Below are 17,114 nucleotides of genomic sequence, written 5' to 3' on the forward strand. Positions count from 1 at the left end.
GATGATTCTTTCACTTTCCAGCCTCCTGATTTCAGCCTCTCCTTTTGCCTGTAAGGGAAATGGCAAAGGGCAGATCTTGCAGAATCATGGAATTGTTTGCTGGTTAACGTGCAAAGTGGTCTTGTCTCCTTTGGTAGTCCCAGATCTCTCTGAAAAACTTCCAGGTGTTTAATCAGGACTCCACTCAGGCAGCTATTTGCAAATCAAAAATGTTAAGCCAATCAAGATGAATCTGTCTTAGCCAATTTCGTCCCAATAGGCCTGGGCCCGAGCCTTTAACTACAGTCAGTGGTAACTGACCCCGCTGCTTCTCATTAGAGACAAGAACCAAAGTTGTACCTTTAGTCTGTAAAGGTTCCCGGTACAGACTCTCAGTCTTGGTTTTGCGCAAACTTAAGTGTTGGATGCAAGAGTGAATTTTGTTGAAAGATTGATTCTGTGATCACTGAAATGGCCGCGCCATTATTGACCTCCATTAGAATTGGGTAACCATTTAGTCTAATGTTTACTTAGATTAGTTCTGATTTGGATGTTGCTCAGCAATGTAACTGTTCCAAACCAGATGTAGATGCACTCTCCTGGATACCGGTCTAATAGCTCTCTTGCTCAGTTTAGGTTTAGTGGGACTCTTTTGCTGTCCCATGTCTATGTACCAGCAGCAACTACAATAGCTAACCAGCCCGGATTCTGAAGAAAATTTTAACCATTCAATCGAGGCTTGGTTTTGTTTGGGGTTCTGCTGTGGGCTGACCTAAGCCTCTGTTCAGGATATGGCCTAAGTGAAGCTCTGCAGTTGCCTTCACTCAAGTGGTGTTCCCCAAGCTCAGTCAGCCTGGCAAGTGTGTCCACTCCCATCAGCATACCCAGTAACTCATATGCTCCACTTGCGGTGTTTTCAAATGAGAAATCTAGTTGCAGTGCCTCTGTGAAGTCCAGTTGAGTTTCAGCTTTTTCATGGTTACATCATTAATCTCACATACCAACTGGTCCCTCAGCATCTCATTAAGGGTTACTCCAAAGTTACATGCCTCTGCCAATCATTAAATATGGCCAAATATCCCGATATTGATACCCCTGGTTCTTGAATTGCCAAGTAAAACCGATAATGTCTCAGTACTAGAGGAGGCCGGGGTCATAATATTCTTTGAATAAATCTGCCAACTGTTTAATATCTGGTGCCTCAGGGAAAGTTAGGCTCCTTATAACTGAAAAGGCTGCGGGTCCACAAGCTATCGCAAAAATTACTCATTGCTTTTCATCTGCTCCAATGTCATTTGCCCTGAAAAAATAATGCATTCTTTCCACATATTGGGCCCAGTCTTCAAAAACATGATCGAATGAGCCGAGCTTCCCAAATAATGGCAAGGTGCTAGAAATGCTTCCTCCACCTCAAAGGTAACTGTTGCGAGCAAATTTCTTCAGGATCATGCTTTTCTGAAATAAGTATCCCATCACCAAGTCACCCTTCTTTAACATGTGGAAAGTCCTTGACACTTACCCAGCTTCCTCAGAACCAGCTCTCAGTGTGGACAGAATCCCTGACACTCCTGTGTACATCTGTCATCCACGGCCCCCTGATTGAACTCACTAAGATCATAGTGAGAAGGTGTCAGGAGGGAACTCAAAGTCTTCCTGCCACTCCAGGCCATTCTAAACTGTGGGAGTGGCCAGGGCATAGCTACCTACTGACCAGTCAGACCCATTCATGAGACAATAATTGACTTCACATCCCCATTGATAATTGAGAAACACGGAGACAGTCCCATTTAGAAGCAGATAGCCATCCAACCATTTCCAGGGAAGGGAGCCTCCCTTTATGGCTACTCTGTGATCCCGCAGCTAGATACACCAGAGGTACTTGTGATCCTGTGGACCTGACTTGCCAGATAAAGAGTTCACACCTTCCCCCTCCTGAGCCAGCCTGCCTGAAAAGTAACCTATCTGGTCTCTGAGGACACCTTGATGTAGGGGTGTTTTCTCTCTCTCCTTTCAGTGTTCATCCCTCTCAGTGGCAATGCCAAGGTTGCCAGTCGATTGTACCAGTAACTGCATGAGGTGAGCCATCATCCTCAGTTGGGTGGCAGTCTCTTACTTGATCTTATTTTATTCATTCATGGGACATGGGCATCACTGGCTGGGCCCAGCATTTATTGCCCATCCCTAGTTTCCCCTTGAGAAGGTGGTGAACTGCCTTCTTGAACCATTGCAGTCTATGTGCTGTAGATTGACCCAATATGCCACCAGGGAGGGATTTCTGGGATTTTGTCTCCGTGACTGTGAAGAAACGGCAATATATTTCCAGGATCTTGAGTGATTTGGGGGGGAGCTTGGAGATGGTGGTGTTCCCATGTACGCCCTTGTGCTTCTAGATGGAAATGGTTGTGTGCTTGGAAGGTGCTGTCTAAGGATTTTTGGTGAATTACTGCAGTGCATCTTGTAGGTGGTATGCACTGTTGCTACTGAGCTTCAGTGCTAATGGGATGGATGTTTGTGATGCAGAGCCGGACAAGTGGGCTGCCTTGTTCTGGATGATGTCAAGCCCTTGAGTGTGTTGGGGCTGCGCCCATCCAGCCAAATGGAGAGTATTGCATTACATTTCTGACTTATGCGTTGTAGATGGTGGACAGGCTTTGGGAGTCAGGAAGTCAGTATTCCTAGCATTCCACTGCAGTATTCCCAGTCAATGACCTGCTCTTGTTGCCATTGTATGTATATGGTGAGAGCATTTTGATTCTGGTCAATAGTCATCCCCCAGAATGTAGAAAAGGAGGAATGGTTAGATACTCTCCTGCTGAACATGGTCATAGCCTGGTATTTGTGAGGCGTGAATGTCACTTGCCACTTGTCCAGAACATGGACGGCTTCAGTATCTGAGGCGTTGTAGAAGGTGCTGAACATTGTGCAATCATTGGCGAACGCCCCCACCTCCGATCTTATGATGGAGGGAAGGTCATTGGTGAAGCAGTTGAAGATGATTGGGTAAGAACACTACGTGCCTTCCCCCCTGACCTTCCCTCTTTTTCACCTTGCCCCTCTCCCAAGCACCGTTCCAAATATCTGATCTCCCAGTTTCTGATTGGGTCCCCCTTCTTGGTTTTTCTAAGAGGAGCAAGAAGTTCAGGAGCTGTAACTTTGAAAGATTCGCTCAATTGTGCCTGTGTACTCAGGTCTCTGTAGGCTTTAACCTGCCTCACCTGGGGATATCACTTGGTCTTTATTTCCCATGTGCTACATCTGAGGATAACCAGACTACAGACAGCAATCCCCAGGTTGTAACCCGAACAACAGCAGCAGCTTGTGTTCAGAAAGGCAGACACAGGCACTTGGTGGAACATGCTGTCTGTTGCTCACTGCACAGTTCTCTTAGGAAGACAGAGCTGGAGGAAGTTACAGAGATCAGGCGGGGTGAGGCCACACAGGGATTTGCAAGTGAAGAGGAGAATTATTAAAATTGAGAATTTACAGGACAGTGTACCAAATTTGAATTCAGATCTACAATCTTTGCCTTGCCTTGACTACACATTGGCCAGTCCAATATTTGTGGTAGCCTCAACACACTTACAGCTTTCTATGCCAAGCCCACTCAGAAGGACAGGCTTTCTTTCCACACTTGGTCATAAACTTTCTGAACTTTATTGTCTGGGATTATGCAGCTCCTTAATTCGTTTAAGGATTGAAAAGACAACCCTCATGAATTTTAATACTTGCCTCTGCTTTAGAAGAGGTTGATGTGTGTAATAAGCAACTTACCTGATACAACTGGGAGGATGAAGTACTTGTTACATTTACAAAGATCTTCGTTTAAATTGAGTGCGAAATATGGGTGAGGCGAAGCTGCACATAGGGAACCCTGATGAAGGCTGGGTCTTTTGTTTCTCTGTGGAACACCTTCGGAACTCATTAGTGAGGGTCAAAAGCCTTTTGCTGCTTGAATAAAATGAACTCATTTGTGTTAGTCAGCACTGTACCAAATGAATTTCTGAAGTGCTCCAACATAAATTGTCACTTCCTCAGCCTTGAGACAATCAGAAATCACATCTTGAACTGCCTGACCCAGGGACGGTGAGCTGCCTCCTTCTGCAACAGGTTTTTACAGTCAGACCGACTCACCAGGGTGGGCAGTATGAGGTGGGGTATGATCATTGGGGAGGGTGTGAGGGTGGGGGTAAGATTAGTGGGGAGGGTGTGAGGGTGGGGGTATGATCAGTGGGGAGGGTGTGAGGGTGGGGGTATGATCAGAGGGGAGGGTGTGAGGGTGGGGGTATGAGCAGTGGGGAGGGTGTGAGGGTGGGGATAAGATCAGAGGGGAGGGTGTGAGGGTGGGGGTATGATCAGTGGGGGGGTGTGAGGGTGGGGGTGTGATTGGTGGGGGGCTGTGAGGGTGGGGGTATGATCAGTGGGGAGGGTGTGAAGGTTGGGATAGGATCAGTGGGGAGGGTGTGAGGGTGGGGGTATGATCAGTGTGGAGGGTGTGAGGGTGGGGGTATGATCAGTGGGAGGGGGTGTGAGGGTTGGGGGTATGATCAGTGGGGAGGGTGTGAGGGTTGGGATAGGATCAGTGGGGAGGGTCTGAGGGTGGGGGTATGATCGGTGGGGAGGGTGTATGATCAATGGGAGGGGGTGTTGTGGGGAACAGTGTGGTGGGGAGTACCATCCGTGACAGATAACCGTCTTTAATAGACCCGCAGCAGGACCCACCTATAAGCTGTCCCCTCCCTCTCTCTCTCCTACTCTCTGTCTCCCACTCACCCTACTCTCTTTCTCATCCCTCTCTCTCTTCGAGTCCCCCCAAATGTTCATTAAGGTACCAGACAATTCGGGAGTCCCTGAAAGTGCAAAAAAGATCATCAAGAAGGTAACAAACGATTGTGAAAAATAATCAGGGGCTGCACAAATCTCTAAAATCCCTCTGTTTGCGATTCCAAACAGAAGACTGTAATTAAAGCCACCATTTATCAAGCTGCAGCATTGACTGTTGGGTGGATGTAACTGATCCTTACTAGTGTGGGTCGGATGGTGATAAATGTCTGAGAGGTGCCTGGCCTGGCCTGGCTTGGCCTACACTTCAGTGCTGGGAGCTGCAGATGGCACTTCGACAACTGCGGCTTCACTGCCAGGCACCCTTAGCAGTTCAGCCAGAGAACGTGGTCAGAGAGGAGGAAAAAAACAACTTTGTGATTCATAACAACAGAAAGACCAGCAGCATCGTATGTAGCACCATTTCTCACTGTCTTGAAGCACTTTGCAGTCAATGAAAAGTGGTTTTGATGTGTAAGCCCCATGTGGGGATAATGGAAACAGGCACCTGACAGTGACCAGATAATCTGTTTTAATGAAGTTGGCTGAAGGACAAATATTAACCGTGGAGAGAAAACTCCGCAACTCTTTGTATCATGCAAAGAGTCTTCAACATTTATTGCATTTATAAGTCCTAAGACCGTAAAATGCAGAAGCAGCTGACCAAGTCTGTTCTGCCAGTCAATGTGATCGTGACTAACCTGATAATCCTCAACTCCCACTTTCCTGCCTTTTCCCCATAACCCTCAATTCCCTTCCTGGTTAAAAATCTCTCGCTCTCAGCGTCTAAGACAGCAGTGCAGCATTTCCAAACTACTGGCATTCAAAGTGACACCCTGGACCACAGGGAACTTGTTGAATTGGGGCATCATGTTGTTCCCAGTGTGGCCCAGCACTCCAGATCCTTGAGTATCCATCAGCTGTAGAGGCCCCCAGTACTGGTAGCTGCAGATTTACCAGACAGGGTAGATAGGGAGGAAGTTGGAATCACTGCCACCTTTAAACATGGCCCTCCCTTCCTCTTGGCCAACATGGGCCCCTGCAATACCTGCACAGTGAAGTCCACAGGCCCCAAGCCCACTGTTCCTGTACCAGCAAGTTAAAGGAGAGCAATGAATGGAGAGGTGACAGTAACTGAGGTTGCTTCTGGTCTTTAATGTTCGTGTTTTCCTTCTAGATACTATGGTATTATTGATCGATGTATTGATCCCAGCGTAGTGACTCCACTGAGCACCGATTGTCTGCAAAGAGTCTATGCCTACGTCCCTGCTGACCACGACACACAGCTAAGGCACACATGTCAGCGGCTAACACAGGTACGAGCAGAGGTACACTTGCTGCCATCTTGTTCTCAGGTGTGCAAATAAATGGTTAGCATTCTTTTTAGAGGAAGTGTCAAGTCTATATTTACCAAGTTTAGCTGAGTAACTAACCTCATCCTGACCCCCACAGTGACTTTTAACCCTTACGCTGACCCTCCCAGATACCCTTAACCCTCAGCCTGACCCCCCAGATACCCTTAACCTTCACCCTGAGCTCCAGAGACCTTTAATCCTCACCCCGACTCCCCAGAGGCCTTTAACATCCACCTGACCCCGAGACCCTTAACCTTCATCCTGACCCCCAGAACCCTTAATGCTCTGCTTCATACCCCTCCTCCCTCTGGTTTTGCTCTCATTAACACAATATGAGCCCATTCTGACTCAGGTCTGAGGCCTAGTCCTTACTTTGTCAGGTTTCAGTAATGTCAGTCAGAGCTGCTCTGGGAACACAGTCTGGCCTCTAAAGGAGTTGAGAATTGTTTCTTATCCAAGTCACAAATTGTGAATAGCTGTTTGCTTGTTCTCTTACTGCCCACTCTCCATTACAATCTTGATAGTTAGAGGTCAGAGGTACTTGGCTCATCTCTGAAGATATGATGCTTTCTGCTTGTTGATGAACAGACAATGAAAGTGAAGGCCCAGCTGGACCTTGCCTCAGACTAGCATCAGGACTGAAAGCGAGGCTTTTGGCTTGTTGTTTCTGCGCTGGCGTGTCCACTCATTGTCAATCTCCTCAAACATCCCATCATATCCAGAGATATTAAGGAACTGCCAATGCTGGAGTCAGAGATAGCACAGTGTGAGGCTGGATGAACACAGCAAGCCAGGCAGCATCGGAGGAGCAGGAAAGTTGATGCTTCAGGTCGGGACTTCTGAAGAAGGGTTCCAATCTGAAACATTAACTTTCCTGCTCCTTTGATGCTGCCTGGCCTGCTGCGTTCTTCCAGCTCCACACTGTGTTATCCCATCACACCCAGAGCTTGGATTCATGCCAGGTGACTGTTCCTTAGGTTTGGGAACTGAAGTTATCACAGAGGGGGAAAAACGTTAAAAAAGACACCGTAATACTTGGAAACAAACTTACTAGTTGTACTGTTCTCCGGCCTCAAAGCTTACCAAACCAGTTGACCCAGTATCAGAGACAATGGGAACTGCAGATGCTGGAGAATCCAAGATAATAAAATGTGAGGCTGGATGAACACAGCAGGCCAAGCAGCATCTCAGGAGCACAAAAGCTGACGTTTCGGGCCTAGACCCTTCATCAGAGAGGGGGATGGGGTGAGGGTTCTGGAATAAATAGGGAGAGAGGGGGAGGCGGACCGAAGATGGAGAGAAAAGAAGATAGGTAGAGAGGAGAGTATAGGTGGGGAGGTAGGTAGGGGATAGGTCAGTCCAGGGAAGACAAATCCCCCTCGTTCTCACACACCACCCCACCAACCTCCGGATACAACGCATCATCCTCCGACACTTCCGCCATCTACAATCCGACCCCACCACCCAAGACATTTTTCCATTCCCATCCCTGTCTGCTTTCCGGAGAGACCACTCTCTCCGGGACTCCCTTGTTCGCTCCACACTGCCCTCCAACCCCACCACACCCGACACATTCCCCTGCAACCGCAGGAAATGCTACACTTGCCCCCACACCTCCTCCCTCACCCCTATCCCAGGCCCCAAGATGACATTCCACATTAAGCAGCATTCCACCTGCACATCTGCCAATGTGGTATACTGCATCCACTGTACCCGGTGTGGCTTCCTCTACATTGGGGAAACCAAGCGGAGGCTTGGGGACCGCTTTGCGGAACACCTCCGCTCGGTTCGCAACAAACAACTGCACCTCCCAGTCGCAAACCATTTCCACTCCCCCTCCCATTCTTTAGATGACATGTCCATCATGGGCCTCCTGCAGTGCCACAATGATGCCACCCGAAGGTTGCAGGAACAGCAACTCATATTCCGCTTGGGAACCCTGCAGCCTAATGGTATCAATGTGGACTTCACCAGCTTCAAAATCTCCCCTTCCCCCACCGCATCCCAAACCCAGCCCAGTTCGTCCCCTCCCCCCACTGCACCACACAACCAGCCCAGCTCTTCCCCCCGACCCACTGCATCCCAAAACCAGTCCAACCTGTCTCTGCCTCCCTAACCGGTTATTCCTCTCACCCATCCCTTCCTCCCACCCCAAGCCGCACCCCCATCTCCTACCTACTAACCTCATCCCACCTCCTTGACCTTTCCGTCTTCCCTGGACTGACCTATCCCCTCCCTACCTCCCCACCTATACTCTCTCCACCTATCTTCTTTTCTCTCCATCTTCGGTCCGCCTCCCCCTCTCTCCCTATTTATTCCAGAACCCTCACCCCATCCCCCTCTCTGATGAAGGGTCTAGGCCCGAAACGTCAGCTTTTGTGCTCCTGAGATGCTGCTTGGCCTGCTGTGTTCATCCAGCCTCACATTTTGTTATCAGTTGACCCAGTATGTCTCGTTCACCAGTTTTATTAGTTTAACTTTCAGAGGTATGTTTACTCAATTTTGAGTGATCGAAGTTTTCAGTAGAACTCCAGCATCACCTGGTCAGCTGTTTAAAAACAGATGGTTTGGAGGTTACAGGCTGTTCCATTATAGAAATGTTTATCGATGCACAGTAGAAGGCATCCTGTCCAGGTTTATCACAGCTTGGCAGGACAACTGCTCTGCCCAAGACAGTAAGAAATTGTCAGGAGTTGTGAACGCAGCACAGTCCATCATGAGAACCAGCCTTCCTTCCACTGACTCCGCCAACACTTCCTGCTGCCCTGGGACAACATAACCAAAGACCATTCCCAGCCTGGTTATACTCTCTTCCATTCTTTTCCATCGGGCACAAGATACACAAGTTTGAACACACGTTTGAAAACAGATTCAAGAACAGCTTCTTTCCTGTTGTTATCAGACTTATGAATGGACCTCTCATATATTAGGGTTCTCTGCACCTTCTCTGTAGCTGTAACACTGTACCCTGCATTCTGTTCCATTACACTTATGTGAATGAACGATTTATTGTCACTTGTACTCTGCAATGAATAACAGAGTAAAATACGGTGAAAAGCTTCAACTGTTGCCCAAATCCGGTGCCATTTGAATATTTTAAGAATAAGAAGATAAACCTGAAAGAAAGTCCATCTTTGTTCCAGAGATAGTAGGAACTGTAGATGCTGGAGAATCCGCGATAATAAGGTGTAGAGCTGGATGAACACAGCAGGCCAAGCAGCATCTTAGGAGCAGGAAAGCTGACGTTTCAGGCCTAGAGCCAATCTTTGTTCCGCTGCCTCCACCATGGGCCCTGAGTTCTGAGCTGGCCGACCAATGACAACTGTGCTGCCAGCTGTACTGGACTCACCAACATTGGAGTTGCCACTTTTCAGGTGCCATCTCTTTATCGCTGGGCTCATCTCGGCAACGGGCTGCAGATGCCAGGTCCCATGTTGGACCCACATTCATACTGCAACCAGGAGACGCCCCCGGCTCTACTGCTGCTGCTGCTGCCATCTCACCGATAACCAGGAGCTCCCTGCTCCAGGCCTACCACAACCATGAGCCCCCAACCCCTCCTGGCTCCGCTGCCAGGCCAGGCTGCCATGTCACCAAGATTCCCGCTCTGCGACCTTGCCTTCTCCACTGCCGACAGAAAGAAGATGAAGACAGAAGACAAAAAGGGCGAAGGGAAGGAGGGAGGAAGCGGCCGTCTGGAGTGGAAGATCCCAGGCACCAGAATGCTGCCTACATGCCGGCAGTAAATTTGCAAGGTATGATTTGTCTGGTTAGCGTGCAAAACAATACTTTTCACTGTATCTTGGTACAAGTGACAATAATAAATGAAATCAAAAGAATGGTCAAGTTCACAACTGTGAATAATGATCCCTGTGTTGCTAGGAAACGGTTCAATCAGAGCAGGATAATGCAGGTCACAATGCTGGATTGACATCGTAACAATCTGAATAAACTACTGTGGATAAAGGAAGATGCTTAGGATGTTCTCTTCCCTGGTTTACTCATGGTTAGTTGCAACAACAACTTGCATTTATGTAGCTTATTCAATGTAGTGAGGCATTCCAAGGCACATCACATTCAGGGGAAGGTAGTGATGCTGCTTCCGGAGTTTATATCCCACTGTGATTGATGTTGAAATTGAAACAGTAAACACCTGGGAGAAAGAGTTGGTCTAATGGGGACCACATAATCACTATCAATTGTAGTGAAAACTCATGTGGGTCACTACTGCCCTATAGAGAGGGAAATCTGCCATCCTTACCTTGTCTGGCCAACATGTACCCACAGCAATGTGGTTGACCCTTCTCTGCCCGCTGGATAATTAGGGATGAACAATAAATGCTGGTCTAGCTAGTGACTCCTACATCCTGTGAATGATTAAAAAGAAATCAACAGGAGTGTTATCAAACAAAATTGGATTAGAAGGCACACAGATAGACATTGAAACAGGTGAATAAATGTCTGAAAGGAACAAAAAGAGAGACGTGGAGAGGCAACTCCCATGTATAGAGCCAGTACAGCTAAAGGAATAGTCACCAACAATGAAATTAGGGCTTACTCAAGACAGCAGAAACGGAGATGCATAGATATCTCTGGAGCTTCTGGAGCTGGAGGAGATTGCAGAGATAGTGACAGACCAGGCTCTGGAGGGAATTGAAAACAAGGATGAGAAGATCCAGTGCAGTCAGATCACAAGGGGCTAAGTGCTTAATGAGATTCAATGAATGTTAGGACGCAAACCTTGGGATTTCAGAGAGACACTGAAACTGAGAAACCCTTTTTGAATAATAGAATCCCTACAGTGTGGAAGCAGGCCATTCAGCCCATTGAGTCTATACTGACCCTCTGAAGAGCATCCCAGCCAGACACTCCTCCTTCCCCCTACCCTGTACCCCAGCATTTCCCATGTCTAACTCACCTACCCTGCACATGCCTGGACACTGAGGAAACTTAGCATGGCCAATCCTGCACATCTCTGGGGGGAAACCGGAGCACCCGGAGGAAACCCATGCAGACACGGACAGAATGTGAAAACTCCACACAGACAGTTGCCTGAGGTTGGATTCGAACACAGGTCCCAGGTGCTGTGAGGCTACAGTGCTAACTGGTGAGGCACTGTGCCGCCATCAAATTTTCTGGGGAAGAAAAGATGAAAAGGAAACACAGTTGTGTTTGTAATAACTCAGAAAGTGTTGAAGAAACAGAGATTTGAAGCTCATGACTAATCAATGCCCCTGAATGTGAGTCCATATTGTGAGCTTATCCTGTCCAGGACTGTTGCGCATGAGACTGGGTACCAGGATTCTCCATCACGTGCCTCGCAGGTAGTCAATCCCTGTCACTGCATTGCACTGACCCCATGTTGGATGCTTATAGCACAGTGTGACTACCTTCCTCCCAACTGCTTGACCTCATGCTCAGACCCATAATGGAGCTATAACACTCAGTGACCCCTGCAGCACCAGTTCCTTGACCTCTCCTTAGAACATCTACATATCACACCATGTCTCACCAAACACAAAGATACCACCGTGGAGCCTGGCTTCAGCACTGACAGCTCCTGCCAGTATCAGGCACACACGCCCTGTAGAACTTCCTTCATCCCAACTAGATCGAGGCTTTGATCTCTCATTCAGAATCTTTCAACATTTAACATACCCCATTCCACATTCTTCTTCCTGGTACAGGACACAGACAATCACTGTTCTGGGGATTACCATCTCCACTGGCATCATCAATGCATGCGTGGTTCTCATTTATTCATTTGAATGTGGCTTTGTGCTCCCCTTCTGCAGGAGAGGATCCTGCATCACCAGAGTGAGGGTGTGCAAACTGGGAGAGAGAGCAGGAGCTTGACCTAGGGACTGCAGCCACTTTGATGAACAGTCATTGAACTGGCAGATAGACAAGGGGCAGTGAGCTAGCAGATAGACAAAGGGCAGTGAGCTGGCAGCTAGACAAGGGGCATTGAGCTGGCAGATGGACAAGGGGCAGTGAACTGGCAGCTAGAAAAGGGGCATTGAGCTGGCAGATGGACAAGGGGCAGTGAGCTAGCTGATAGACAAGAGGCAGTGAGCTAGCAGATAGACAAGGGGCATTGAACTGGCAGGTAGACAAGGTGTACGTGTTGGTGCTGATCAGGAGATTGGCTCAGTCCAGCTATCACAAGAGAAAACCATCAATTGCCTACATCCTGATGGAATTTCAGCCTTCCTGTTTACTCAGGCAGCCTGTGGAACATGTAGCCAATTCCAAAGCTGGATGAGTAGGCATCCCAGACCCCAGACCTTCACTCTCCCAACCCTTTGAAACACTGGAGGGGAAAGAAACAGATGAGAGCATGGGCTTTCAGAGGGCTGCTATGAGCAGTACAAGGGTAAAAATCTGGGCATGGCCATTAAGGAGCTGTCAGAGATGCAGTGGTAGTAGGGGATATCTGGCAGAGTGGTCAGAGACTATTTAAGGCTCAGATAGATAGATTCTTGATCAATACATGAACGGGAAAATACAGGAAAATGGATGTGAGGAATGTTGGATCAAGCATGATCCTGTTGAATGACAGAGCAGGCTCAAGGTGCTGAATGGCCTACTCCTGTTCCTGCTTCTTATGGTCTTAAGGTCTGAGTGACTAGAAATGGTAGTGAAGGTAGCTGTTTGCAGGTTTTAGACCTTAATCATCTTCAGTGCGCTGTGATTGTAAATCTTCAATTTTCGACCAAGTATTGAAGACACAATAAAACCAAAATCAAGTCTCTCAGTGTTGGAAATAGCCATTGAGCATCACTCATCTGAAGAACTGAATATTTCTTCATGGATTGCTGAATCTTATGAGATGTGTAAAACAGAGAGATGTCTTCCATTTAATAATTCATGGCAACATGATTACATGATAATGTTTTAATATCTGCAGGTTTCATCAGGATATTCCAAGATGATGGTAAAATGAAATATTTGTGACTTACGACAAGTCGTGGCCGTGTCAAAGTATTTCCCTTGCAACATCAGCTGGGAATTTATTAACTCAATGTTTTGAAGCATGACATAGCTTGATGTAAACATTCAGTTGATTGGTTTTTGACTAAGCATTAATTGTTCTGTGATTTGTGTTTCAAGCAGAATGTGAAAGCTTGATATCACTTTTTCTAGTTAGAAGTGCCCTGTGCTCTCCCACTACAGCCACCAAACTGATTCCTCATTGAAACAGTGGCTTGTCTATCCACCACTGCATGTCTATTGCTTGTCAGTGTTTCAGATCTCACTCTTTGTAAAAGATGTTCCTTCATCATCGCACTACTACAGATTCACAGAACAAAAGAGCAGAGAGGTTGGTGCTAGATCTTTGGCTACCCAATCAGTCCCAGTCAAGCTCTCTCCCTATAATCCTGAGTTTTTACCTGATTCCCTTGCACAGGTCACTATTGATCTTCTTTGATAACTCTTGATCACTTCCATGATCCCTTTAGGTAGCACACTGCAGATCAGTCAACACTAGAAAATAACGGATTACCCATTTCCATCAACATGGCATGTAAGCAGTGGTGAATTTAGTGGAATAACTGGCACTCAGGAATTACTGTGCTTCCCTAAAGATAATGTAGGGCAGACGTTCTTCATGCCAAGCCTCAGTTCGTTTCTGTTAAACCTGTTGAATCTAATCTTTAAGTCACCTGGGGTGAGTTTTATTTCAGGAAAGGACTTTACAATGTAACTTTTTGCTGTTCAGTTTCCCATATTGCTGAGTGATTCTGTAAACAGGCAGCACATCTGAACCTCTCAATTTCCTTCACCATTAGGAGATTGAGGATGCCTACTCAGGAGCTATGAGGAAGGCCATACTTGACTATGTGCTGTTAGATCCACTTGAACAGCAGAGACTTGGCATTGACCTCCCGCCTAAGGTATGTGGAAATATAACTTAGTCTACTGACCACCTTTCTGAGGGAAAGTGTGTATCTTCATGCTCCACTGTAGGAGAGTTGAATGTTCTTCACATCCTGTGTTTTGAATAAGTGAAGGAACAGTCATGAAATATGGTCGTGCCAGGCTGAATCTTTCACTGTCACTTAGTGCTCTTCATTGGCACCTGTTAATGGCATTGCATTGCAGTGTAAACATATTCTATTATCAGACAGGTATGGTTGGAAATTATTGATTGGAATTCTATTCAGAAATGCTGTCTGCCTGTTCCCATTTGCTCAGTTGTGATACTGCATGTGGCCGTGTGCCCTGCACATGTTTGGTAGCCTGATTCACACACAGGTCTGACATTGTCCGAAAGAGGACAAGCATCAACTAGGGCACTTGCTACCAAAAGAAACAGTGGGTTTTATATCAGGTGAAGAGTAATTTTCCCCCTCTTGTTGTAATATGGGTTACAATATTGTGTATAGCAGCTGTAACTGTGCAGGAGTTAGAGCTACACAGGGCTATTACAGGGCTTGCACGTAGTTGAATCGGTGGTTCTTGGACATAGCCCCCTCGCCCTGCCTGGTGTAAACCCAGGATTAGGGACCTTCACACAATAAGGACTCAACAAAGACAGAGAGACCGAGAGTGAGAGGGAGACACACACACACATAACCTGATATTCATTATCCTTGGGATAGTAGGAGCTGCCGATGCTGGAGAATCTGAGATAACATGGTGTAGAGCTGGATGAACACAGCAGGCCAAGCAGCATCTTAAGAGCAGGAAGGCTGATGTTTTGCACCTAGACACTTCTTCAGAAAACCCTTCATTATCCTGCTTCTTGGTCTCCATTGTGAAATGTTGTCAGAGTGAAAAAAAAGGGGAGTTAAACATCAACCAAGCTCAAGAAATCCATCAAAAGATTGGGATCAACCTCAATGACCATAACAGTAAGTCAGAAATATTCACAAACATAGGAGGATTACAGCACAGGGATGCTGCAAACTGGGAAAGGCAGGAGATTGAGGTTATCGATCTGCAAGAATGGAGGATGATAATGAGAACTGGTGAAACACAGAATCTAGCAATAGCCATGAGCTGCTGAACTCATTGGCCCTGAGGATGTTCACAATGTGTGTCTTTACTGTAAAACCACTTTATTTCTCCAGCCCTCTAACACAGCAGGAAGAGAGAGGCTCCCATGGCATGCAAGTGTAAAGTCTGCACGTCAGAAGTTAACTGATGCCTTATACATCACTCATCCTGTCATGTCTTCGATATTGCTCAACTTTCAGACCAGGTAGACACTTTGAAACCTTCACTTCAAGCTGTCTAGAAAATGTCTATAAAATATCAATCTGTTGTTTGTCATAAATGCCCATCTGCAGTTCACCAATGCCCTTTAAGGAAGGAAACTGACGTCCTTACCTGGTCTGGCCTATATGTGACTCCAGACCCATAGCAATGTGCTTGACTCTTAACTGCCCTCTGAAATGGCCTGGCAAGCCACTCAGTTCAAAGGAAATTAGGAATGTGCAATAAACACTGGCCCAGCCAGCGACTCCCACATCCCATGAAAAGATTAAAAGAAGTGATCAATTACTGACCACTTGAAGACCTCAACTCAACACCTCCCTAACTGCCCAGCAATGAAACTGTAGTGACCTATCTGCTAAGTTTTCAGAGGGTCTCCAGTTGCCCCAGCTTGAGGGAACTCCGAGACATGGATGGTGAGGTAGGAAGGGCTGTGGTGATGGGCAGGCAGGGGAGTGGAGTTCGGACCACAATTAGATCAATCATGACCTTATTGGATGGTAGAGCAGACTTGAAGAGTTGCATTCCAAAAACAGTTTGTGGTGTCATTGTCTAATATTGGGACCGTGTTGTGCATAAACATCTCTGCACATGCTTGAGAAGAGTCTCCTAGGCCTGTAGTATACTTTGGAACATCCTATCCTGAAAGGATTTACATTTCTGTAGCACGATTCATCACTTCATGATGGCACAAAGCCCCTTGCAACCCACCAAGTGATTATGAAGTTCAATCTCTGGAGTACTGTGAGGAAAATCTGTGTTCCTGTTGATAAATTGTATTTCTGTATTACAGATACAGAAACTTCAGACTGATAGAGGCTGAGCTGCTCTCACAGGTCTTCCCCTTTACTCTGGATCAGCTAATTAACCATGTCTCCATGGTTACGGAGAGCAGGAGTATAGTTTTGCAGGATCAATGGTTGAAAGACTGTTCTGAGATAATTGCTGAGAACAGAGAGATTGTGGAAGCCTGGATGCCCCACGATAATGAGGTAAAACGCTGACTGTGAATACTTCTATATTCAAGCTGAATTCTCTTGACAAGCCTCAGATTCTTCACACTGGTTTTCAGAACCGTAAATAAAGAAGCGAAACTGTGTCCTGCCTTGACCTAGTCCCCTCCAGACTTTGTCTACCCCTATCGTCACCCCTTCACCCCTTTCCCCTACCCCTAATTTCTTCCCCTACACTAGTACCATCTATCCTTTCCCTACACTAACTCTGTGCTCACCCTCACTCGTCCGCCCCTTCAGCTCTTCAGCCCACTCCATGCTTACTTCATCACAGCTGAGTGTTCAAACCAGGAGCCAGAATTTTGACACTGGAGTCAGGAATTATGTGTTGATAAAGCTCATGATATTGCCTCTTGTATTAACACGCATGCCCATGTTACTTGCCTAGTGGAGATAGTAGGTCAGACCCTTTGTTCCCTCCCTCCCCCCATGCATCCTCCATTCACACTTACCCTGAATACACTATAGGAAGGACATATGAGCCCTATAATAACATTGGGCAGACTTAGACATGTTCGCAAAAACACTAAAAAAAATCACCTATTGAAACCCCACTTGAAAAACCGCTTACCTTAAGCATTCTTTTTTTTAATAAATTGGTTTACAAGCTACTGAGCTAATTTACTTTGTGTGGTTTGGAACTCAGCCACACATTTGTAATAAGATTCCATTGTACAGATATTTCAATAAACCCTCCAGAGCTGATTTTAATAGAGATTTTTTATCT

The 17,114-nt window shown here is 46.7% G+C and overlaps 1 protein-coding gene across 1 annotated transcript in view; it reads left to right on the top strand.

The window, feature by feature from the left end:
- LOC125463128 (dynein axonemal heavy chain 3-like) overlaps positions 1-17,114 on the top strand; it is a 556,635-nt gene that overhangs the window by 128,671 nt on the left and 410,850 nt on the right. Inside the window, 4 exon segments of the mRNA XM_059654753.1 lie at positions 5,975-6,113; positions 13,946-14,050; positions 15,230-15,360; positions 16,168-16,366. Coding sequence (XP_059510736.1) covers positions 5,975-6,113; positions 13,946-14,050; positions 15,230-15,360; positions 16,168-16,366 — 574 coding nt within the window.

Source organism: Stegostoma tigrinum, chromosome 25 (genome assembly GCF_030684315.1).
Source record: "Stegostoma tigrinum isolate sSteTig4 chromosome 25, sSteTig4.hap1, whole genome shotgun sequence".
Taxonomy (NCBI): Eukaryota; Metazoa; Chordata; class Chondrichthyes; order Orectolobiformes; family Stegostomatidae; genus Stegostoma; species Stegostoma tigrinum.